This window comes from Choloepus didactylus, chromosome 15, assembly GCF_015220235.1.
Source record: "Choloepus didactylus isolate mChoDid1 chromosome 15, mChoDid1.pri, whole genome shotgun sequence".
Lineage (NCBI taxonomy): Eukaryota > Metazoa > Chordata > Mammalia > Pilosa > Megalonychidae > Choloepus > Choloepus didactylus.
Genome location: NC_051321.1, coordinates 11,835,259 through 11,859,899, shown reverse-complemented (window position 1 = coordinate 11,859,899; position 24,641 = coordinate 11,835,259). Strand labels below are relative to the sequence as shown.

At 44.6% G+C, this 24,641-nt stretch overlaps 1 protein-coding gene across 12 annotated transcripts in view; it reads right to left on the bottom strand.

Annotated features, from left to right (window-relative positions):
* The window catches only part of FGFR2 (fibroblast growth factor receptor 2), a 100,101-nt gene that overhangs the window by 54,235 nt on the left and 21,225 nt on the right, over positions 1-24,641 (bottom strand). For 5 of the 12 annotated variants that reach the window (XM_037805430.1, XM_037805428.1, XM_037805431.1 and 2 more), the window contains exons 3-5: positions 19,478-19,744; positions 18,525-18,599; positions 8,110-8,279 (exon numbers count right to left, since the gene is read on the bottom strand). In XM_037805430.1, coding sequence (XP_037661358.1) covers positions 8,110-8,279; positions 18,525-18,599; positions 19,478-19,744 — 512 coding nt within the window. The remainder of the gene's footprint in view (positions 1-8,109; positions 8,280-18,524; positions 18,600-19,477; positions 19,745-24,641) is intronic. The other 7 variants (XM_037805434.1, XM_037805432.1, XM_037805435.1 and 4 more) reach the window with 2 other exon arrangements.

Sequence of the window (24,641 nt, the reverse complement as noted above, 5' to 3'; positions counted from 1 at the left end):
TCTACGTCGGAGGAGACTTACTCTTTACTCTTGGCTTGGCCACGGACCTGTAGGAGAACCAAACAAGAGGCCAAGTTGCCTCTTAAGAGATATGTACTTTCCGTGTAGAATGCACAGAGGGGTACTTTGAACTACAAGCTAAATTTTCCAGCACAAAGAGAAGTCCCTATCTAAGTCCTGGCCTGTGGGTGCCACAGTGGAGCTGTGTGCTAAGAATGCAGGAGAGGAAGGTCCTGGCTCCTCGATTTAAGTTGAGGCAGATGGGTCCACACAGAGACTCCCCGATCCCACCCCAAGCTCCCAGGGCTTTCTGAAATGGGGCACAGGGCCAGGATTCCCGTCCCTCACCTGGGACTCTCCCGGCCTTGGGGGAACCAGTCACATGGAAGGTAACTTAGTGATGAAGCCACTGGCCCCGACGTCACCCAGCCATGTAATCCAGCATTTAGCCCTGCTGTAAATACTCAGTTCTTTTGAGCCCCCGCTCAAATGTCATGCCCGTAAGCCCTTAAGCATGGCCACTGCTTGTCTCTGGACCCCGTCCAAACTGTCAATGTCTTTCTTGCGCCTGGATCCAGATTTGGCACATGGCATATTCCAAATGGAGCTGAACCTGAACTGCACATGGAGAGGACATCGGCTGCCTCGACCCAAGATATTAAATTTTGGCATATGCAGCTCAGCATGCCGCCACCTTTGTTTAACCCCATGGCATATGGTCAGCTTGAGTTGGGGCTACTGCGTTCCAAGCAAGACCCCTCTCTTAGAGGGCACATGCTCTCCAAATATTTACTTCCTGGAGATGCATGACAAATATTAATAAGTTAACATTTATAATATGCTTTTATAATGCGAAGCACATTTAGCCAACAGGATGTTATTGTCCTTCGAGAGACCTTGGTTCTCAATCAATACTGCCCCATGCAGTGCTGTTAATATTTATTTTCTTACACCATTGCTCCAGTATTTGATTCCTTGACATACGACCAATCCCAAATTTGCTGAGCTGTGGCATTTTCCAAATGGATGTCCTCAGAAGCCACCAAGAGTGGGCTTGTTTGACACTCTTGTAGGGGATATCTTACCCTTTGGTGATTGCTTAATGGCTAGCTAAGAGACTATAAACAGGAACTCTACAAAGATGGGGAACAACTCCACAAGTATTTTTTTTTTTAATGAACCTATTTTCATACCAAGATTCAGTAGATAGCCAAAGAAACCATTCATCCAATAAAAATGTAAGATGCACCTTCAGCATGTTTTTCTAAATTCCTGAGCATTTTAGGACCAATGTACCCAAATCACTTTTGCTTTCAGAGGAGAGGGAATGCAAATATCCAATAAACATATGAAAAGACACTTAACCTCATTAACTTCAGGGAAATGCAAATGCAAACAATCATGAGACATTGTTTTCACCGGCTGATTAACAAAAATCAAAAAGATCAATGACATTCAGTCCGCCCTGAGAGTGTAGAGAAATAGAGGCTCAAATTGAGGACGGGAACGTAAATTGAGATAAACCTTTTTGTAAAATAATTTGGTGGGACCTATTAAAATGAACAACACCCATATTTTTATTGAGCCAGTCAATTTCACTTCAAGAAATTCAGCCCAAAGGAAAGAGCACCATTACTTTAAGACACAAGATCAGGGTTGTTTCAAGCACTACCTGAGTAACAGTAAAAAAACAGAATCCATCATGAAGAAAACCATTGATCATGGATAGTTTGCCCTTACAACAGAATGGTATAAAGTCATTAAAAACAATGGGATAGATTCTTATGTTCAGACCTGATATCATTAAATAGTTATTGCTTGGAAAAAAAAATATTTAAAGACATATATATATATATATATATATATACACACACACACATATGATTCCATTTTGTAAAAAATACACACACGTGTCCCTATAGATGCATGTACACCTGGATCTATACAAGTGACTGTATAAACATAGCTGAAATAAAAATGTGCCAAACTGTTAACAATGTGCAAGAAGTGGGATTATCAACGTTGCTTACTTTTTTCTCATTTTCACTTTTCAAATCTAAACAGAATTCATACACATGACAAAAAAAGTAAAGTGAAACAGCTGCATAGTCATCCATCGGTAGTGAGTGTCCTGCAGCAGAGCCACTGCATTCATTATTCTCTGGCAGACCAAGCATGAAAGCCAGAGCAAGGAGAAATCCTGCATGAACCAACACAGGCACAGTTCTTTACTTTCATTCCTTTCCCTGGCCAAATCCTTGTGGAATTCATCATTATTTTTCATCAGCCAAGTAACAAAATTAGAGAGATGGGGCTTCAAAATGATGCTCACTAAAGCTTTTTAAAATAACATTTGAATACTGAAACAAAGCCCCTTGAAGCTAATGGCCTAAATTCTCCTACTTGTAGCACAAACAGTGGATTCCACAAACATTCCACTCCCTGTCAGTGCAAAGACAAAAGGTAGCCCAGACAGGTTTTTTCAGAATTCCTCTGTTGCCTGACATTAAATCTCCCAAGAGACGTGTTAAATCCCCAGTTACCTTCGGGTGACAAGTGGGAATGCAGATTAGTCTGTAGCCTGCATGATACCAAAACACCTAGGTGAAAGGTGAAAGGTCAAAGACTCAGGGTGTCACCTGGATGTTTGGTTTCCACATTGCAAAATAGTCCAGACATTTCCAAATACCCGAGTGTTCGAGAACAAGAGGAATAAACACCCAGAAGCTGGATGGAAAGTTTTACTTTGTGCCAAGTCCGTGAAATGCTGTGTCTGTGTGATAATGGACACTCCCGACACTTCCTTTCACCAGGCTCAGGGCCCGACTTTCCGGGAAGAACAGTAATCCCCTTTGCCCCTGACCTTCATAAAGACTCCCAAGGAAGGACGATTCAACACAGAGCAGTTGTCATGAAGATACATAAACCCCAACCCCCACTTTCCAGCAGGTTCCTGGAGGACTCAGAACCACCCCTTTGGATGTGTTTGCACAACCAGGCCTCACATGTGTCAAGGGCCCTGGCACTTGCTACTGTTATCACCAGATGTGGAAGCAAACACCTGTTAATGCTTAAACTCCTATGTCCACACAAGAAGTTTGCTTTGCCAGAGGCGTCCAGAGAACAGGGCTGGGGGATCTCTGTCTCCAGGACCAGTGGCAGACACCCTTGCCTCCACTCAGTAAACAACCAATGGTTCTCTGCAGTGGGGGGTGAAAAGTGATTTACAAAGGCAAAGCTGTCCTCTCAGTTGAGCCCCAGAAGGCGCTCACCAAGGCCCTGGGGCACAGCTGCCAACAGGACACCCACCTGGTTTGGAGCCACAGGGCACTATTTTAAGTTCGAAGAACAGCATCAAACTCTACAGCGTTGCTCTCAGTAGCATACCCTGATATTTACATGGTTTGGGGAAGCCATTACTTTCATCATGTTTCATCTGCTGGAAGCAGTGTTTTTACAAATCACATTTGAATTAAAGTTTGGAAAGAGCATGAACTTTGGGACAAAACTGCCGGGGCTCTGTCATGTGACTAGCCTTCCTCTGTAGAAGGAGGGAAGTAGCAGGGCCACCATCTTCAAGCTGCAGAGGGGACTAAGTGACATGATCAGTGGTTGGCAGGTGGCAGGTAAGTGGTCAGTAAAGGTTGACTGATAAAACACACCTGCTTCCGCATTGCAAGCTGCTGGGTCTGGGATTAAAGCCGAAATGTCTGGGCTGAGAATAATTGCCACAAAGTATAACTGCTTTAATAAGGACATTAGGACAGAGTCTCACCCTAAATACACTTTAGGATTAAGCATAAAATTACATGGAAAGTCTTTAGAATGACATCTAAGTAAACGAGAAGACGTAACTCCAATCTACCACCAAAACAACCAGTTTAGTAACAATTATAAGAAAAAAATTTTTTTCCATTGCCCTTTCTTGGATCTGAAACATACGTGGAAAATATCAGTCCTCCTCTATATAATGCTTCCTTCTCTGCTGAGTGCTCCGTAGGAATTTTAACCCCTAGGATGGCTGGTGCTGAGGGGGATGCTTTATTCTGTGATTTCTCTTGGTCTTTGTTCTTGTGTCATTAGCAAGCAGCACGAAAGACTGTTTTTAAGAATCCTCTTCTCTATGCCTAAATTGAGGTGGTCTATTAATTACTTCAATCATCTTCTGGGTTTTGGCATTAAATTGCAATAACTGTTCAGAGCCCTATGAGTTATCTAGCCAGAAAGACAACCTCTTTAAAAAAATAAAACAAAAATCCTGTGCTGTTGTTTAGGATGAAAAAAATGGCTGCTGCTGTATTATAGTTATGCTATTAAATCACAGTTCTTAGAGCTGGAAGACATCAGACCTTTAAGATCATCTATTTCAATCTTCTCATTTTAAGGTCTGAGCAACAAGAGGGCTTAAACAACTTGCCCAGCATTCAGACTGATGCAAGAATCTGGGGCATAAGTACAATTAGGGAGACAGAGTTATACTTTAAATCAAACTTTACTATTACAAATAAATAATACCCACCCAGCCTTTGCCCACATACTGAGAAAAAATAATAATTTGACTCTTAATCACTTAAGAATGGCTCAGTGGGAATTCTTTGATAAATAAGACTAAACCACAGAATACCAAATAGTTCTGCCGGTCATTTTAATTAAAATGAGCTTTCTGTCCCATTTCCTAATTCTCTTTCCTTGTCCCTTCCCTGGCTAAACATGTGTACCATTTCAAAATGAGCTGTAAAGCAGGAGGTGAAGGTCAAGGTGTCCGACCAACCTGTGAACAGGTAAAAGGAGCTGGACAGATGGGTCATCAGAGTTCAGCATCATTTATGGGGGAAAAAAATTGCAGAAATAACAAATGTTTGCAGGAACTTTTCAGTCTTTGCTTTCTGGGGGGGGGGGGACATCCTTCATTAAATGAAGTGGCAAAGACAAGCGAGTTGAAAAGAAAAGCAAGTCAGGGGTGAGGGCAATTTAGACATTAGGCCTTCTGCGTTTAAATTAGGCCTCTTCCTTTTGAGGAAGTGCTGAGGAATGAAAACTACAAATTGTCCAAGACAGTTCCCTCAGGCCAAATGTTTGGAGGCACATGTCTCTAAGAGTGTATATAAGTAACAAAGAAAATAACCAAGGGAAAACATGCTGTCAGTGCCCCTGCTCTCCAAGCTCTGCCCTGCTCAGCTCTGACAAGCGACCCGAGGGGTTGAAGCGGGCAGGGCCACGCCAGCCGGGGAGCTTGGTGCAGCAGTCGGGCACTGCTCTCTGACCACCAATGACTTCATGACCTCGGTACCTGGGGTTTCTTTAACACCTCGTTAGGGAGGATTAATCTGTAGGTAACTAAGTCATCCCATGAGATGAGCGGTCTTTCTCTCCTTTTAAACTTCCAGAAGCCCACAGGGGTCCACAGAATTTCTAAGAGTTCCCAGTGTCCCCAAAACAGACGTCAAATGCCACCACTGTTGCGAAAACCCCTTGCTCAATCCAGTCTGACCACCTCTGCACTTCAACAGGCCACCCCCTCAGGCCACCCTGCCTGGGGTCACAGCCCTGCAAGGATCCTCTTTCTCCTCCAGACCAGCAGAGCAAGGGACAAGCCCCTGGCCAGGGCCAGCACACCGCATTCCAGAGCCCCTCCCCATTTTGCCTTTTTTTTTTTCCTAAGCAAAATACATCTTAGGTTTTTGTTCTCACACACTCAAATTAGCTAGTGCCTCAGCAGGGACAGGCTAAGGGCATTCTGCCGAGGGCTACTGTTTTGCTTTAGGAACATAGGTGTTCTTCATTTAGCCAGATGTTGTCATAAATAATTAAAACTGAACTGCACCTGTTAAAAATCAGGCTGTATTTTCTCATTAGGCATCTCAGTTTTCCAGCAGGTTTGTAATCACCGATTCAGACTTGCAGAAAGCTCCTCACCCAGGATGATGATGTTAGTTCCATGTATGTGCCACCAAGAGTCCCAGGAGGCTCATCAACTCTTTGCGCTTATTTACAGGCCTGTCTTCATTGACGAAATTAGTTAACCACCAGGATTCTGATCACCATTCTTCTACTTAAATTGTATTTACATAAATCATTGGAACTGTATCAATTATTTGAGTTTTCAGAGAGCATCTGGTGGTTAGAACAATCCCAGGGGCCACAATTTTAGTGGTTTAACTCTTTCCTTCCAACCAGCACCACCTAACGAAATCTTTGCTAGTCATTATTTAAAAAAAAAAAAAAAAGGCCAACCTTCCAATTCCATTGTACCTAAAAGAACAGAGACAAATCACTACCATCACCCTCCTCCTTCACCCAAGGAGCCTGAGCCGTGGGGGACAGCTGAAGGATTTCTACATCCACAGCTTCGAAGGCACTCACCTTCCAGCAAATGTGCCTCTCAACTGTTTCACACGTAAACCGTCCCACAAATGCTCTTAGAAACTGACTCATAGGCCAGACCTAGTTTCCTCTGAGTTTTGGCTTCTAGATGTTAATTTTTAAATTAAGCAAATAAGTCTTTTTTTTTTTTTTCCAGAAGCAAATAATCCTTTAAAGATGAATTATTGTGTATAGTGTTTCAGAGAAAGCTCACTTAACCACAGAGATGAAGGGTCGGGGGGGGGGGGCTTGCCAGCCCTCTAAACGCAGGGGAGGGCCCCTGAGGAAAGCCCTTCCGGGAATTCCACTGCTGCCATCTGGGGACACTGCTGGGGTCAGAGGTGGAAGAGCAGGTTTCCAAGATGGCGCCCTGGTATTCGGGCCCTTGGGTCATTTCCTCCCCTTGAGCGTGGGCTGGACTAGCGGCTTGCTCCTGACAATGGAACACGGCAAAAGGAATGGATGTCACTTCCATAACTACACTTCAAATGACCTTCACTTCTTTCCTCCTCACAGGGCGGCAGACAGCTGACAGCCATGAGAACCTGAGGCTCTCAGTCCAACATGCGACGACGTGAATCCTGACAACGACCACAAGTGAGTCTGGAAGTGGCTCCTACCCTGCACAGTCTCAGCTAAATCCTGAACAGCAGCTCTGTGAGAAACCCTGAGACAGAGAACCGAGCCAAGCCTCATCTGGGCTCCCCAACAACACAAACTGTGAGATAATACACGTTGTCATTTGAAGCCACTACTTTTGGGGGTAAATAGTTATCCTGCAATAGATAACTAACACACCCATTCATGTTCCAAACGCACCAAAGAATTTCATAGTGAGGTTTCCTTAAGTCCCACCCATACACTAAATTCTTAAAGTCCTTTCCATCCATACCAAATAATTGGAAAATTACATCTCTCTTTCTGGGACACTTTGCTTCAAGCTCAACCCCACAGCCTTCTCTATACTCCTTCACCCTTCCAAAGAGCCAGCCCCCCTCTCTTTGGGCGTCCATAGGAATCAACACACACGTCGCAGTGTCCCCCAGTTGCAGGCTTTCTTACCTGCCTGCCCGGCTCACAGGAGCCCCGAGCTGGGATGTGCCTTACCGTCTTTTCTTTCCCCAGAGCCTAGAATGGTGCCTGCCACAGAGGGTACCCAATCAGCATTGGCTGAATGGACAAACACAGGCATGAAAGAGCATCTGATCTCCATGGCAGCATCTTCAGGGAGGGGATTTCTGACTCAACCTCCCCAGTGAGCCATGAGACTGTATCTCGGGACACTCTGTGATAGTTCTTCAGAATCCCTGAAGATAGAGGACTGGGGCACTGCCTCTGTCATTTCAAAAGCCCTCTTTTTTAATAAAAAACATTTCATACTCCAGACTCTAAATCCAAGCCCATTCCCTGTTAACACAATCCGGCTCAAGCAGGGCAATTGTACTTACACTTCTCAAATTCTGCTCCAGTTTTAAGTTTTACAGACTATAAAGCATATAGAAAACAGACTCTCAACTTTTGACCCTTCCGTTATTAAACTCTCCCCATGTAAAGAACAATGCAAGTGGGGATCGTACTTTAAAATTACATGTAAGTCCAGGGTAATTTTTAAAAAAAACATCAAACCCTGAAATGATCAATTATGATAATGAAAAAAATTCCTTCTAGATGCTGCTAACTTCAGGGTACTTCAAAAAATGAATGAATAAAAATTTAGGAAATAATAATTTCAAAGCTCAGCTCTACCTTATAGCCTCCGATGCGATGCTCCTGCTTGAATTCCTTTCCGTTTTTCAGCCACCTCATAGTTGGTGTTGGATGTCCCCCAGCAGGACAACGAAACTTCACAGTATTGGCCGCAGGGACAGCATGCAGTCGCTTCTCCATCTTTTCTGTGTTGGTCCAGTATGGCGCTCCTGTTTTGGAAATCGACATTAAAATTTACATAGATGGATATCTTCGCCTCTATTATCACATTTCACACAGGTAAGATCATTTTATTGTGTGTGTAAAGGATCTGATATTTACAAACTCTTTTTTTAAATGAAAGACCATTAGGTTATATCTACATTAGGAAAATATTTTCGAAAGTCTAATCCAGCTGTCCTGGCAGAAAATCCCTAGATGTGGGCTGCTTATTGGGTTATGTCAATTAAGGGGGAAAAGATTTTGAGGCATTCTCTCTTGCACTCAGTGCCAGAAAATACTTTCATGTTGAAGCATGTTTTAAAATACTATTTTATACACACAGTAACAACACACACCAAAACAAAGTGTTTTAGATCATCACACTTACTCAGTGATCACATATGCACCAGTCAAAATAAGTTACCCTCAACAACCACATCACTTACCCATTGGAGCTTTACTTTAAATGACAACCAACAGTATAAATTATCATCAAAATATGATAAAATAATCCTAGGGGAGCATCATAAATTTCCCAATACTTTAAAGACAAACCAAAATACCTCATCACTAAATATACTTAAATTCTTTATTTTTTTATAATTCTTTTATTAGAGAAGTTGTAGGTTTACAGAAAAATCATGCAGAAAATACAGGGCTCCCATATACCTAGCCCCATTATTAACACTTTGCATTAGTGTGGTATCTTTGTTACAATTGATGAAAGAATATTATTATAATTGTGCTATTAACTGCAGTCCATAGTTTCCATTAGGGTTAGCTGTTTGTATTATACAACCCTATGTTGTTTGTTTTTAAATTTTTATTCTAGCAACATATAGAAAATCTAAAATTCCCCCTTTTAGTCACATTCAAATATGTAATTTGGTGGTGTTAATTACATTCACAATGTTGTGCTACCATCACCACCATCCATCACCAAAACTTTTCCATCATCCCAATCTGAAACTCTGTATGAATTAATTTTCTTAATTTTGTGCAATTTTTAAAATGAAAAGAAAGAAGAAACATTTTTTTCTCTCCATTGGTAATTGTAAACACTGTAATTCTACCACCAGGCCTAAGCTGAAAACTTAACAGGAGGCTGCCAATTAAATGCTAAAAGTTGCCTCCTCTAAAGAATACAAAGCCATAAACACAAGTGATTTTTTTTTTTTATTCAAGAAAAGAGTTAAGCTTTTAAATCATCAAGTGAAGGACATTTTATCTAAGTAAGACCCACAACATCAAACCAGAGCACTGCTGATCATGGCAAATAGCTTTCTATTTACTGAGAGCTACTTTGCCAAGCACTGTTCTAAAAGCTTTTACATAATGCCTCACACAGTAGTTGTCACAACAATCTGATGAGAAAGGTACTATTATAATTCCTATTTTACTGATGGGGAATCTGGAGAACAGAGAAGTTAAGTAATCTATCCAAAGCCACACAGCTGGGAAGAGGTACAGCCAGGATTTGAACTAAGGCTGTTTGATCCCAGAGCCCACCGTCTTCACCCCTCCTCCTCTCCACTGCTAGCAGGAAGCAGCTTCTCCAGAGGATTGCAATCCATCTCTCCAATAGCTCTTGATGGCCTCCATCAACGATTTGCATTCAAGACTAGAGTCCAGGACAGCCAGCCTGGGCCAAAGTCACACTGCCTGTCCTCTATTCCCATCTAGAACTTCCACAGACATTGTGCACAGTAATCGAACCTTTCAAGTGTTTCCATCTTACCAAACCGGTAACCAAAATCCCATCAACGGGGCCTTGAGCATCCCAGAAGGCAGACTCCTAACGGTGCTGGCTTCTGATGCGGGTTAGACTAACCAACAGCACGCATAGACTAACCAACAGCACGCATACACTCTCAAGCCAGAGGCAAATGTCCCTGGAGAGAGGATCTGTCTCTGATGGAGAGTTCGAAGTCTCCTTCCCCAGTTTCTGGCCGGTTTGCTCTCAGGTGGTAACGATCCCCTTAGCTTAGTAGCCAGACCTTCATGGTACATTCCATCAGGAAGGGGAATAACTGCCTCCTAAGCTCCTTCCCCTACCTGCCTCACCCTTGCTCTTGAAACTCACTATGAAAGGAGGAGCTGGGACTACTTGACAAGGGCACGCTGTGTCTTCTTGATCCTTGTGTGACTTTAGGGGTCAAGGTGGTGGGTACAGGTAGTGCCTATGTGATACGAGAACAGAAAGGCAAAACCATTGTGGGTCATTATGTACTCCAGAGAGAGAGAGAACGGCAAGCAGGAGGGACGGGGGACGGAGGGACAAGAGCAGTGGGCTGCACTTTCTCCTGTGATTCTTGTTGCATTTGCAATGAGCGGGCAGCTTGCGTGCCTGTCCGACTTTGGCCTCCAATGCTGGTAAACCTACTTCTTCTTGTGAGTGTTCCCCAGGGAGTACTGGATTCCTATTTATCACAAGACTCCCGGGACCTGGAATATGCTGAAACAATCTCGGTAATCTTTCATTTTAAGAGCTTCTACTTAGAAAAATCCATCTACATCCAGAGCCAATAAAAAGAAACCATTGAAAGCAAAAATAAATAATGATCTTTGTCGCTAAACAAAGCCTTTTACAAATCTGACCTAAATGAAAAGCATACCTCATGTTGTCAGGTGTCTTTCCTCGTGTCATTTGTTTAAGTAAACACAATAGCCTATTCACATGAATTAGCTAAATATTAATGTGGTAACTCTTTCAGATAGCATCGATTATAGCTGAGCTAATCCTTAGGAATGTCTTTTCTTTTTCACATAAAAGAAACCAACAGAAATGTGCTTAAAGACCATTAGGAACGATTTTTATGTTCCCTAAAACGTCAGGAAATAGGATTTTGCTTAAGGGATTAGGAATGGCGTTCCATTCCTCTGTCACTGGGCTAAGATACCAGTGAGAGTGCAACCAACACACGAGTCACCTCAGACACACCAGCTTGTTCTGCCTGATCTGAGGCAACAGCACAATGGCAACCAGTACCGTTCTGGCGCCGAAGGAATGATTTAAGGGCTAGGGTGCAAGAATTTTGTTGGAATTTCTGGCAAGTAGCCACTTCCCTGGGGCAACATCTCAATCCTACAACTTGCATCTATAAAATCTGCTTGCACAAAACACACAGCCATGCAGCATATGGGCGTGATGCATCTCATCGAAAATCTCAGAAACCCAAGGTGAACGCAAGCACCACAAAATACAATCCACATAGCAGAACCAGATCACCTTCACGGCTACAGCTTGAAACCCGAATTTCACATCCCCTTTCTCTGAGTAACTGGAAATCAGTCACTCAAAAGAAAAAAGCCATCGAGCCGAGTTATTTGGGTTCCCTGTGTGGCAGGGATTGACTACCCCAACCCCCTGCCCCAGATCCCGTCTGCCTGCCCAATCCCACTGCACCAAATGGCATTCGTCTGGGACAAGGTCTCCTTTTAGATGTCAAGGTTACAAAACTTTTTAATAGGCTGGATGCTGAAGGAGAGGAACTTTTTTATTGTATTACAATGGCTCTTCCTGAAATAAACCAGTTTTATGTGAAGCCTGAAGGTCTATAAAGTCTAGAAAAATAATTCCACTTTAAGATTAGCCCTGCACCATCTCCTTCTGCAGCAGCCTCATGTCCTCTGTACACTCTTCTTTAATATTTACTGCCATTTTTGCAGTCTGGGCACATGGAAATCCCAGGACCCCAAAGTACCAAACTGCAGCCAGAGAGAAACTTGCAAGAAGCTCCTTGAACTAGCCCCTCTACCACAAGGGGCCTCTTTCATACCAAGAGTCATGAAACCATTCACAACTTTCATTACAAGGAATTCGTTTAACAAACTCATGATTTTGAAATCAGAGATGATCCTTGCACACAGTTGGTCCTCAATACAGGTATTTACTCAACACTTTTATTTAAAATGAATCTGCATGCCAAGAATACAACAGACTGTTTTAAAGGAAGCTAGTGAGGTTTATTTACCTGCCCTGGCATAACCTTATGAAGAGTGGGTTTAAAGTCATTTAATTGATGGAGGGGGGATCGTAGTATAAACCTCCAATGGCCTGGAAAACGAATTCTATCTGTAAAGTGAGTTGACTTAGATGATAAAGGCACGGGCCCTTCTGCTCTGACACCTTTGAATCTTCTGACTTAGTATGTATCAAAAGAACGATGCTTTCTTAATCATTAAATACTAATAATGAACAGGTTAAAGAAACAGTAAGACCCAGCCAAAATAAATAATAAAAAAAAACAAAAGTCCATCATCGTGGTATACAATCTGCTCAGTAACACTTTCACACTGAACCAGTTATTGTATATTAGTGATCATCTGAAAGAACTATAATTTTATTTTCATACAGAAGTCTCTTAAGACATGGCTGGTTAAATGAGATTTGTAACCTCAAAATACTGCCACACAAACTTTTCCTCATCCCACATGAGGATTCAGTATTCCTTCTCTGGGTTATTCACGTGTATTCCAATCAACATGGGTGTCCTTGTACTGAAATATATTCCTTTCAATGTCTGCTGATCAATAAGTGATCTTCAAGCTTATGGATTAGGTGCCGGAGTATTTATTGGATAGTTGGATGGATGGACGGATGGGCAGATGGATGGATGGATGGATGGATGGATGGATGGATGGACGGATGGGCAGATGGATGGATGGATGGATGGATGGATGGATGGACGGACGGATGGACAGATGGGCAGATGGATGGATGTATAGATGGATGGATGGATGGATGGGTGGATGACAGGTGAAAGTTTTAGCTATAAAACGAAGGAGCTGAACTGAATGGTCTGATAAGGTCCATCCCAGTCTAACATTCTTTTCAGGCATCTGGGTTTTAGGCAAGTATTGCTTGTGTCAACAATTGGTAGGATTATAGGGTTTCTCTTGGCCCTGCAATTTGAACTTGACAAGAAGCAAAAACCTTACATATCCCAATACTGACATCTAAGGTTTATGGCCTATTTCCCTCTGGAACCAAACAGAAAGAACATGGCCCAATCGCTTAAAGGGAAAACGTGGCTCATATTACATCAGCATCGAGAGACCTGGGCAACCATCTGGCCCAACGGCTGATGTGATCAATGTCACCCAAAAGGTTAAGTGATCTGCTCAAGCTCACACAGCCAGAGGTCAGCCAAGGCTAGACCAAGTCCCTGGCTCCCTGAACACTGCTCTTTCAACCACTCCAGGGTGCCCTTTGAACTCTCCCATGGTAATTAAGTCAGAAGTTCAAGATTTATGTGAGCTATGGACGCTGATGACTGCCAACTGTATTTTTATTGATGCAAAAATAAAAAAAAAAACAGCCCGTTTCAGCTCCTAGATTAAGTCTTGCAAACTCCCTAAAGCTCCACTAAGGCCTCAGTCTTAAGTCTATAATTAGGGCTTTTAAAAATATCACTAATCATGGCATTTGAATGCTTTGACCCTTGGCTGGGGGGGGAAAAAGTCTCAGAGTTAACCCATATCCTTGCAATAGACTGCAGTTCATCTGTTTTCGGTTTTGTGTAAATAAGAGAAAAGAAATCTAACGAAACGTGGAGATGTGAGTGAGTGTGTGAGTATGGGGTGGGGGGAGAAGGATGCTGTCATTTGAGAAACCTCATTAAAACACCAATTTGTTGACCAGCGAGACATCCAATGAAAAATACATTGCAACAAACCTGGCAAGTTACCCACACACGCAATGACTGAGTTCACTGAGACACCAATTTGCCCATGTGAGTTCCCTTTATCTGCCCCCAAAGGAGAACCCTCCAGTTATCAGCTGTGCTGTCTGATCGGTGGGAAAGTTGAGAAGGAAAAGCTGTGAAATCCAGCTCACTTCATGAAAACACCATTGTCGGCCTCTGTGATAAAACGCCCTAACCACCTTATGATGAGGTTTTCACTGCAAAGGAATTTCAAAAAATTTAAGAAGCCCGTGTGCTTTCTTTTCTCCCAATTCTTGCAAACTTCAACACAACTAAGAAACCCAAAGCTACTGACTTTGACACTATTTCTACAAGGAAAAATCCCAATTCGAGCAAAGGGGACTAATGAACCATTATCAGCAAGCTGATCAATGAGATGAGTTTGGAATCTCAGGCCAAGTGCCTGGGTTTTCCATAGTTACTTCCAAAAAAAATTAGCCCTTCTCCATGGCACATACTGTGGATATCTGCAGATCTCAATGGGAATGAAACCAAAACAGAACATTACCTTGTCTCCATCCTCACTCAACAGAAAGAACCACTTCAGCAACAGTAATCTCGACACAGCTCCCTTGCTATCAATTCCCTCTAGTGAAGCAACCAGACTTGAATTTTTGTCAATCATGATATTCCCAAGAACTAAGCCTGTAGCCCTCACTTACACACAAAACTGGAGGTCATAAAAATTACTTGAACAAACGGGCATAAATGTGTATGTATCTGCTGCCAGACAGTACATTAAGATACCTAGGGACCTAAGAAAGGCAAGGACTAGTTAAAATTACACTTTCCTATGCTAAGGCATAAATTGTGAACCTTTCAAAACCCTCAAGCTGGATGCATTTCAAAAATTAGCATTTGCAATTGCGACTTTCTGCCGGAGAAAATGTGTTTCACGGGAGGGCATATGTAGCAACATTATTTCCTGGCAGCTGGACTTGTAATGACATCACAGGACTGTCCGCTAGGGAAACATCTAGCACGCTGGTAAGGTGTGAGGTCATCAGCTAATCAGCTGCTAAAATAAGACCAGAAAATACTCTTCACATATGTGATTGAAGAACTTGATTTAAAAGGGGGGTGGGGTGGGGGGCTGTTGATCTGGTCAGATCAATCAAATCAGCCCATTGCAGGGTTTTTCAATGTATTTGCAACAGGATATTAACAGATGATATGATTTTAAAAGGGTCCTATGGTCAGTAAGCGTGGAAATCTCTGGGTAAAGACAAAATTAAGCAGATGTTTTATGACAGAACTTCTAGAGCTTTTATTATGTCGGTGGAAACTGAAAGTCTCCAGAAAGGGCCATGGCAGGCAGCATTTTCCAAAGTTATTTCAAAACACAACACACTTTCGGCAGGGAACTACCTGGACTAGGAAGGTTCCAAGGAATATGCTTTGGGAAACACCAGCTTAGTTTCTTCATTTATAGACCAAACCTGAACATTGATCTGTTTGCTATGAGAGCCATAAACACTAACTCTGTTCCATAAAAGACACATGTGAGGACTGTAATTCAACAAGATAATCAGTCAACATCTAGGCCGGTCCTTGCTTTGCAGAAGCAAACAGTCTACAGGGAAAAGCAGGCTTGAGATACTATGTGATATGCAATAAAAACAGAATACAAGAACACCCAAAATGAACCACTCAGTCTGCATGTGGGAATGAGGAAATCCTCTACAGAGGAGCCCACTTTTGAGCTGGGTTTGAAATAATCAGTAAAAGTTAAAATCAACCTAACTACTGCAGAACATTCCTATAGACATCAAGAAACACCTTGATATCAGTGGATGCCAGTTTCATGGCCAAAATTCAACAGCCCTGCCTTAGTCTTTTATTGTTATATTTATCATTGTATTTAGTAGCCATGCTTTTTGTGTTTTGTACAGAATCTAAATAGAACTCTACCAGGAAGATGAGCTTGCCTGCTTATATTTAACCATCAAAATCAGAGAAACAATAATCTGGCCTATCAACAGAGAGGACTAAATATATTTTTCAAGCCAGAAGACATAGAACTAAATGTTCAATGTCTCAGTCCAAAAAGAGAAAAAAAACGTTCTCAGAAAAGCCACAAAATGTCACTGACAGCACAGGGTCACTGGAGCATCGTTTGTCAACTTCACTGAAGGGGAACATTCAAACACACCCCAGTGGCATTTCCAGTCAATCAAGGGGCACTGAAGGAATCCATTTGGAAACACGGGTGTTTTCCAGGTGGCTAAAAATGCAAAGAATTCAGTCCTTCTGCAATTTTCCCTATTAATCAGGTCAGGCATTTGACACTTGAGGTGGCAAAAAAATTGTTTTAATGGCAACATCCCCTCTCCTGTCTTGCCAATTACTCTGGCCATGGCATTCCTCTGTCCGCACAGGCCACAGCTGCTTAAGCTCAGCTGCCCGGGGCCGCACCTGTGAATCAGACCAGCCTAATCACACTAACAGATGGCAGCAGCCAAGTAGTCAGCTAAGAACTGCTATCACTTGAAATAGCGTCTAATGTTTCACAGGCACCAAACAGAGGCAGTGCCCGACAGCAGCGTCTCCCTGGGACAGCTAACACCAGACCTTAATCACTGCAGAGCACCCACTTCAGAGCCGAGTCAATTGTCATTTGAGAGCTCATTACCAAGACCCCTGTTTGTGTAGTGAAGGCATGGCAAGCCCACTGTCAGCTGGCATTCGATCAAATAGTGCACCTCCACCCTCCACTACCCGGCCGTTTTACTCAGGTACTGGGTGGCTGGGACTAGTCTTCACAAGGATAACCCAGAGGCCTTGGTAGGTAATCGTTCTGAATCATCAGAGAGAGCTTCAGTTCACTGAGCCTAGTTGTTACGTAACCTGTATCTTGCTGTTGTATTTTATCACTACACGTGTATTCAGGGTAACATGCTCTTAGGCAGGGTGCAGTTTCCAGGCGTGATGGATTCTAACATCCCCATCAATAGCGATGGCACCCCATATGTGGGTACCACTTTAGAGCTGTAAGCAACTGCATAGACTTTCCCACACCGCCCCCACCGTGACTCCGGAAACTGGCAGAGGGGGACTGTGATTTCCGTGAAGGACTCACAGCTCTGCCTTTTGCTCACCGGGTCTCCACTCTCCAAATAGTAAAATAGAGATAGCAGCTCTCCCCACCTCACAGGGCTGTGTTGGGGGCACCGACTGAGCCAGGAGGAGCACAAGCTAGATCCAAGCAGGACCACAATGTCATTTCTACTAAGTTCCCGGGTGACAATGCTGCTGCTGAGCCAGAGACCTCACTTGGAGAGCCACTGCCCTGAGCTTTCTCTTGCCAAAAAGTGAAAACAAGGTAAACCAAAATATTTCCCTTCTTGCCCACGCTGCTAGAAGATTCAGGGACAAATCCAGCTTCCCACTTGAGCAATACATTTAGCCTAGGTGCTTGACAACATCTATTTTCTCTTCTCCCTTTAAGAAGCCCCAGGCCTATTTTAATAGCTAATTATCTTATTTTAGGCCCTGTTTAAATATAATAAGTTGACTAAAATCCTTTTGAGAAAACATAAACTATAGCATCCCAATGACCAGAGTACCAAATCCGTGGGAGAAGTCCAGCCATGTCAGTGAAAAATGCAACTAATTCTATATTTTGTTTTCATTACTGAACAAACACTTGCCAGCACTCACTCTTCTGAGCACTGTTCAAATATTAACTCATTTAATCCTCATCACAACCCCATAAAATATTATTATTCCCACTGTACAGTTGAAGAAACTGAGGCACAGAGGTTAAATGGCTTGCCCAAGGTTGCTGGGCTCGAAGATGGTAGAACAGCATTCGAACCCAGGCCACCTGGCTCTAAGAAACGGTTCTTATCTGCCTGCCTCTCAAGTGTTAGTGCTCAAGGTCAACTGCCTTTAAATAAGCAAACACCACCCACTGGCTCTACTTTCTGCTGCCATCTCCAAAGTAAGGCCAACATCCCTTCTTTCCACCCAGCACACAGCACATGCTTTAGAAGGCCAGGGTTTCTCAACTTCATCACCACTGACATTTTGGACCAGATAATTCTCTGTTATGAGGGCTGTCCTGTAAGTCATAGGATGTTTATCAGCAGCATCCCTGGTCTCCATCCACTAAATGCCACTAGCACCGTCTTTCCCTATTGTGATAAGCAAACACTGCCAGATGTCCCCAGGAGATGGGAACACACTGTCACACCCAGGCACCATCAATTGTTATAAAGAAAACCAAGATAGTCTATGGTTCTGCTGGTTTTATGTCTCCAAATAGTGAGAAACCAAAAGGGGGAAAGGAAAGCCAGAGAGAGAAAAGTGGTAAGTGCCTGAAAAAAAGAGTGACACTGACACAAGAAGAAAGGACAAATGATAGAGAAGGGTGGACAGTGACACTGGTTTATTCTCAAGTTTGAAAGTCAGGAGACATAACAGGGGGCTGGCAGGGCAGCAGGACACAGCGGCGAGCTGGAGAGTCCACAAGAAGACAGGAAAGAGGCAGGGTCCCGCCAGGCCGTCCTCTCTCGGGGACCGTCGCAGACTGCGGTTACTTACTCTTGTTACTGTTCTCACTGACAAACTCCTCAGTGCCTTCCGTGTCATCCTCATCGTCCCCAGAGGAGATGGCATCTGTATTCAAAAGAACACATTCATGGATGCATTTCTGCAAAGCAAACAGTCACAACACACTACAACTTGGACCCTCTGTATCATGTGGATTCAACAACCCAGGAACCCGTGCAAAAAGTCTGAGGCCGTGTTTAGTTAAGATGGTTTCAATGGCTTAAATTTTCTCTCCATAATGACAGCTGGTCTAGATTATGATTCTCAATGTTTTCTGCTTCCCTATAATTTAAACAGGCTATAAAATTGGATATACTGAAACTGGATTTTAAGCTTCAAACAGTACCCAAGTCCCCAACAAATTGACTGATTGTGTAATGTCCAAAGATTCTTTCCAACACAACCTTTCAGCTTTCGGGGTCCCGTTCCACAAAGGAATTAGTCCCTAAGAAAACTTAGTCCCCCGGGTGGCCTTCCAACCATTTACTAACATTCCCAAAGCAAAACTTTAAACTTGGCCACGAAGGGGGCCTGCGCATTCACCCTCACTGTGTGGAGGAAAAAAAATCAAGGAGAGAAATTCAAATTTTAATAAAAAGGAATCAGAAAGCTGGAGCATCCAGATTTCAGTCCTATATTCTAAATGCTAAGGATGCCGGTGGCATGGGGAAGAAAAAGGTGTGTTTTCATTCACAGGAAAGCACGCTGTCTTAAAAAAGAAAAATGCTATCTGGTGCCAGAGGATTCTGTCCTTTTTAATGGCCATCCTCTCTCACGCACTGGTTTCTCATGGAAGAACGTCAAAGGCTGATCAATAATAAACCTTGAAGCTGTGTGCCTGGTGGCCAATTAGCAGATCCCACTATAATTCACTTGTGCAATAAACTTTTACCCAGAAAATGGCTACAGAGAAGAGAGAGCAGAGGGCCCTCCGGTCAACTCACCTGTGACATTGACTATGAAGTACAAAGTCTCACTGTCTACAGTCCTAGCAGCAGTACAAGTATAGAGGCCGGAGTCTCTAGACGTGGTGCCTTTTATCTGCAAGTACTCCCCAATAAGCACTGTCCTATTGTTGGGCCCCAAATGTACCCCATCCTTAGTCCAACTGATCGTGGCGGCATCTTTCAACAGGCAGCGCAATTCTAGCGACTCCCCTGGTGCGGCCACGTAAACTTCTGGTTGAGAGATTTGGTATTTGGTTGGTGGCTCTGCAGAGAGGTGGGAGAGAAGACGGAGACAGATGGGAAGGAGGAAAAGGAGAGAAAGTCCAACAAAAGTCAGTGGAGGCCCGTCGATTCCCAGGAGAGGCTGCCCGTTTTTGCATATGGCCCCCGCAGACATCCCGCGCTCCCCGCACCCCACGAAGCCAGGAAGCAGCCCTTGTGCAGAGGAAGGCTGAGTATCTGAAAACATCAACCCAGAGGAAGCACCAAGCAAAAGCTGCCCCGCCTCAGTTTCCACATACTGCATAGCTTTAAAAACAAACCCAAAAACCCAGCGTGGAAGGATATGCTACTTGAAAACTTTTAAGTCGATTGCCAGTCCAAAGCCTGCCTGTACTGTAACACAATCTACTATTGTGGCTTTTTTGCCTTTGCAAGGGACATTACATTTCACAATTTTTTCATTCAGCACAACTGTGTCTAATGCACATATGCACGCACGCACACACACATACTTGAGGATCTATTTAGTTGTGCCAGACTTTGCCTGTTGTCACAGAGCCAAGCTTCTTAGAACGAAAGGTCTCAAACTCAAGGAAATCAACAGATCCCTCTACAAAACTATGGCCTCCTGAGCTCTCAGGCGCAGGTCAGCATTTTGCTGGAGACTTCATTCAGTGCCGGGGGAGCTGGTGGGACACACTGTATTTCTTAGCATGATAACAGCCCAGAGGCTTTAACACCAAAAGCAAAGAGAGGGGAAAGCCACCAAGCACTGAGTATGGGTCTCCACTGCGCTGGACGGATGCTGCAGAGAAGCTGCTGAGCACTGGGTACCCCTCGCTCCATCCCACAAAGCTGGATCCCTTCACGCTCGTCAGACCCCACCACTACACTTCCTGGGATCCTCAGCCTCGTGTGCCTCTGTCTTCTTTGGGGTACCCCTTTTACCCTTCTCCTCCCTGTTAAATCCAATTCATCTTTCAAGGCCCAAATCAAACAGCACCTCCTCAATGAGCCTTACATTAGTTGTCCTGGCCAGAAGGGAACTGGCCTGTCTCCCTCCGTCCACAGCTCCTTGGGACATACCCACGTTTGAGACAGCAAGCACCAAGAGTCTAGTGGGCAGGGGCTCAGTCTCTGGGCTCTCCGCGACCCTCCCCAGGGCCTAGCCTGACATACACATATTTCACATGATCACAGGGTCTCCTGGCGGGCAGGACAAGACAGAGTCCAAGAGGACTGACCCATGGCAATATCTGGGCAGAGGTGAGCCGGAACGGCTCGCCTTCTCGGACAGCATCCAGAGCTGCGAGCCAGCAACCACGAGGGTCCATGAAATGGGCTTTTATCCCGCAGTGAGAACTGTGAATGGTACCCAGAGTCCCCAGCCCAGAAAAGACAAAGCTTCCCAGCTCTGGGATGGCGCCAAATCCGGGCAGCATCACAAGGCAATTGTTTTTGCCAGCCCACTCTCGCAAGGACGAATGTCCCACAAAGGACTGAACCAAAGTCCCTGCGTGAGTCGGTCCCACCGTTAAAGGAACAGCAAGGGTCGCATGGGGCCGGTCTGGGATGTCCTCGTCCCCACTGTGAGCAGCCAACTTTATAGAAAGGCACAGGAGGGCCAGGGCTTCCTAAAGGAGACGCCTGCAAAGGCCAACAGGCCGCGATGGGCCCTGGCATGGAAATGCCTTCCAACGAGCTGAGGACTCCAGACACAAACCCAAAGAGAAAACCACAACAAGAGGAAGGAAATCGAAGCCAAATCTAACAAAGATGAACACCCCCAAAGCAAGGGTAGACAGCCCCAACCAACAGGCAGGTTTGGGGTCAGGTTTGGTTTTTTCATTCGGCAAGTGTCTACTGAATACCCACTATGGCCGAGCTTTGCTCTGGAGGCTGTGGGAAGCAAAAAGGAGAAGACGGAGACCCCACACCCGTGGGACTCCCACTACAGTGGGGACAACAACATGAGCATGGCCACAAAAAATACAAAGTGTCTGAGGCACCATGAAGGAGACAGCAAGACAGCAGGACACAGGGAGGGAGGACAAGCACCCATTTCACAGCAGGAGTTGGCAAACTGTGGCCCTCGGGCCACATCCAGCCACTGCCTGATTTTTGCACACATAAGTTTTAATGGAACACAGCCAAGCTTTTTCCTCTCCTGACTGTCTGCGGCTGCTTTTGTGATGCAACATCAGAAGTGAGCAGTTTGTGATAAGAGATCGTATGGCCTAAAATATTGAAAATCTGGCTCTTTACAGTCTGCCGACCCCTGTTCTACAGCATGATCAGGAAAGGCCTCTCTGAAGAAAAGCATTTAAGCGGTGGATGAAGAACAGAATGATACTCGAAAGAAACTGCTGGGAGTTTGGTAGGAAGGTCCTTAGGTCAGGCCTCCAAGCCCTCCAAGGGCTATTTAAAGCCAAAATGCAGCTGAATGGAATTACTAATATTTTGGACTCTGGATCCTGAGCAGAAAAGGGAGCAAAAGAGAAATACGGCAAAGAGGCAAAGGAAGAGGGAGAAGAAAAAGAAATTCAGTTTGGCCCCAAATTTCTGCCCATCTCCCACTTCCAGGGTCCTAGAGTCACAGATTCATACATCAGAACCAATGGCCCCCAAGGCCACCCGAGCCGACCCTCTCAGCTGGTGAGACCAAGATCCAGCTGTCCTCCGTCTCCCACGCCTCCAACAACTAATCACCAAAACAGCACCCACATGTGAGAACGAATTTACCTGGGATTGGGCTGGGTCATAAAATAATCAATATTTATTAAGGCCACATTTCATCATCAGCAAGTCACCAAGAATGGTGTGGAATTTGCTCTCCTATGAGCCAGAATTGGTCATCAGGAAGTCACTGTGCAGGGAAGCAGCAGAGCACAAACCACAAAGCTTCCCTCCCTGCAAGGAAAGCCTGGGAACCTCCCAGCTAACCTACTTCTCTCCTGCCCCTCAGATAAGAAGACCGTGCCCCTATTTAATGGATACAGTGGGATGCTCTAAAACTACTTTTTAAAAATAATGAGGCATTTGCAATTGTGATGCAGAAGAATCTCTCTCTTGCCAAAGGTAGAGTTAAGATTCCTCCTTTCTTAAAGGAAACCATTTTCACAGAGAATCCTTTTATTCACCTGAAATAGACAAATCACAAAGTCTTGCCGAACTGAGGGGGCGATGCTGGCCCAACATCACCAGAAAAACACCAAGCTGCCCGGTTTAGGGAGGAGCTCGGTGCAGGGGGTGCAGGGCTGGCTACGCAGGAGACGGTCGACAAATGCTGCCCTGGAAGGGGAGAGCCCTGAGTCCCAACCCCACTCCTTTGCTGCTTCACTTCTCAACCTCGACTCTGGAAAAGCAAGAGTATCCAGATAACAGGTATTATTTGTGGGGACCCAATGAGCCAACAAACGTGAACCTGATCTTCCAACTGGACCGTGCTGGGCTGATGCCCGTTGCCGTCGCTGTGCCTTTTCAAGGCCAAAGACGCTCATCTATGACCTTGGGTACCACTATTTTCAGAGGATAATCAGAGAGCACTTGGATTTGCATCTCCAGATACCAAATGATGTTAGTGATGGGTTCTCATCTCAATGGACAATTGAGATGACTCAATGTACTAAAAACAGCTTTTATTTCCAATAAAACCAAGACTAATCAGTCTCCCAGTTTTCCAGTTGGATGATAAGCTTCAAGGACAGTAAAGTAACTCCCCAAACTACATCTAGAAGATAATGACACACAGCCATAAAATTAAGACATCCCAACCTCAAAAAGCATGTGCTCTCCCTCCCTCCTCTCCAAAGTGATTATTTCACCAAAGGCCCATCTTGGGGGGTCAGTAGTGTCTTTGGTAAACCCAGAAGAATACAGCAACATCGCTGGGTACCCCATAAAGACTTCAAGCCCATCTCAGGGAGAAGGGAGAACGGAATTCTATAACCAACCAACAGAAAGGAAAGAAAGGCAGGGAGAGGTCAGGGAGGAAAATACTAAGAAGAGAAGGAAGGCAGAGAGCAGAGGGCAGGTGGGGGCACACGGCGGGGAGGGCAGAAGGCCAAACTGGTGCCCGCCCATGCCACCCGGCCGTGCTGCTGGGCGGGCATGGAGATTCCTGCACACGGCGCACCTTGGGGGGCCAAGAACACGCCTGGCCTCAAATCCAAAGGGCTGGCTCAGTGGGGACCACCCTGTCCTGCCCCCCCCCCCACCTCGAGACCATCCCCCATCCTGCTTACGGATCTCCTGCCCACTCCTTGTAAACATTCACTCCCCACAGTTGTATTTACCTCACATTGTTCTGCTGGGAGCCAACACAATTTCCTGATTCTCTGACATCACCGAGGCCGCATCTGCACTACCCAAACGTGCCCTCCTAACCGGTCACCTGCCGCCGACACGGGCCAGCCCCTCCCTCCGCCTCCGCCACACCGCACGGCTTGCTCTGTAAAATACAACAGCTGACGAGGGGCAAAGTGTTCCTGGGAAATTTAAACAATACCTTTTATAGTAAGATTAGCATTTCCTGCATTTCTTTTTTTCCGGGGTCTTTCTGGGCAGGGGCAAGCATGCAGAATCCATGTGGCGTGCACAGGCCAACATTTCCCTCGGCTGTTCTTGCCAAAACACAAAGCAGGGAGGGTTCCAGAAGCTGCTTTGCTATACACCAACTGCTCTTTCAGAAGGCGTCCACAGACAGCAAACCTGCTTCCACATAGTTTTTGTAATATAAATTAACATTTGAAAAAAAAAGCAAGCAAGCTGAAACAAACACACTGGTGTTGAACATTCTTTGTCACTGTTCCCTAAAATTGCTAAACAAACACGGTAATGCATTTAGTTTCTGGGAGGGCTGGACATGCTTGTTTCAACCTGCTGGGACCACACACCTATGTGGAAAGCTCTAGTAGCATCAATTTGAGTCTTCTCCCAG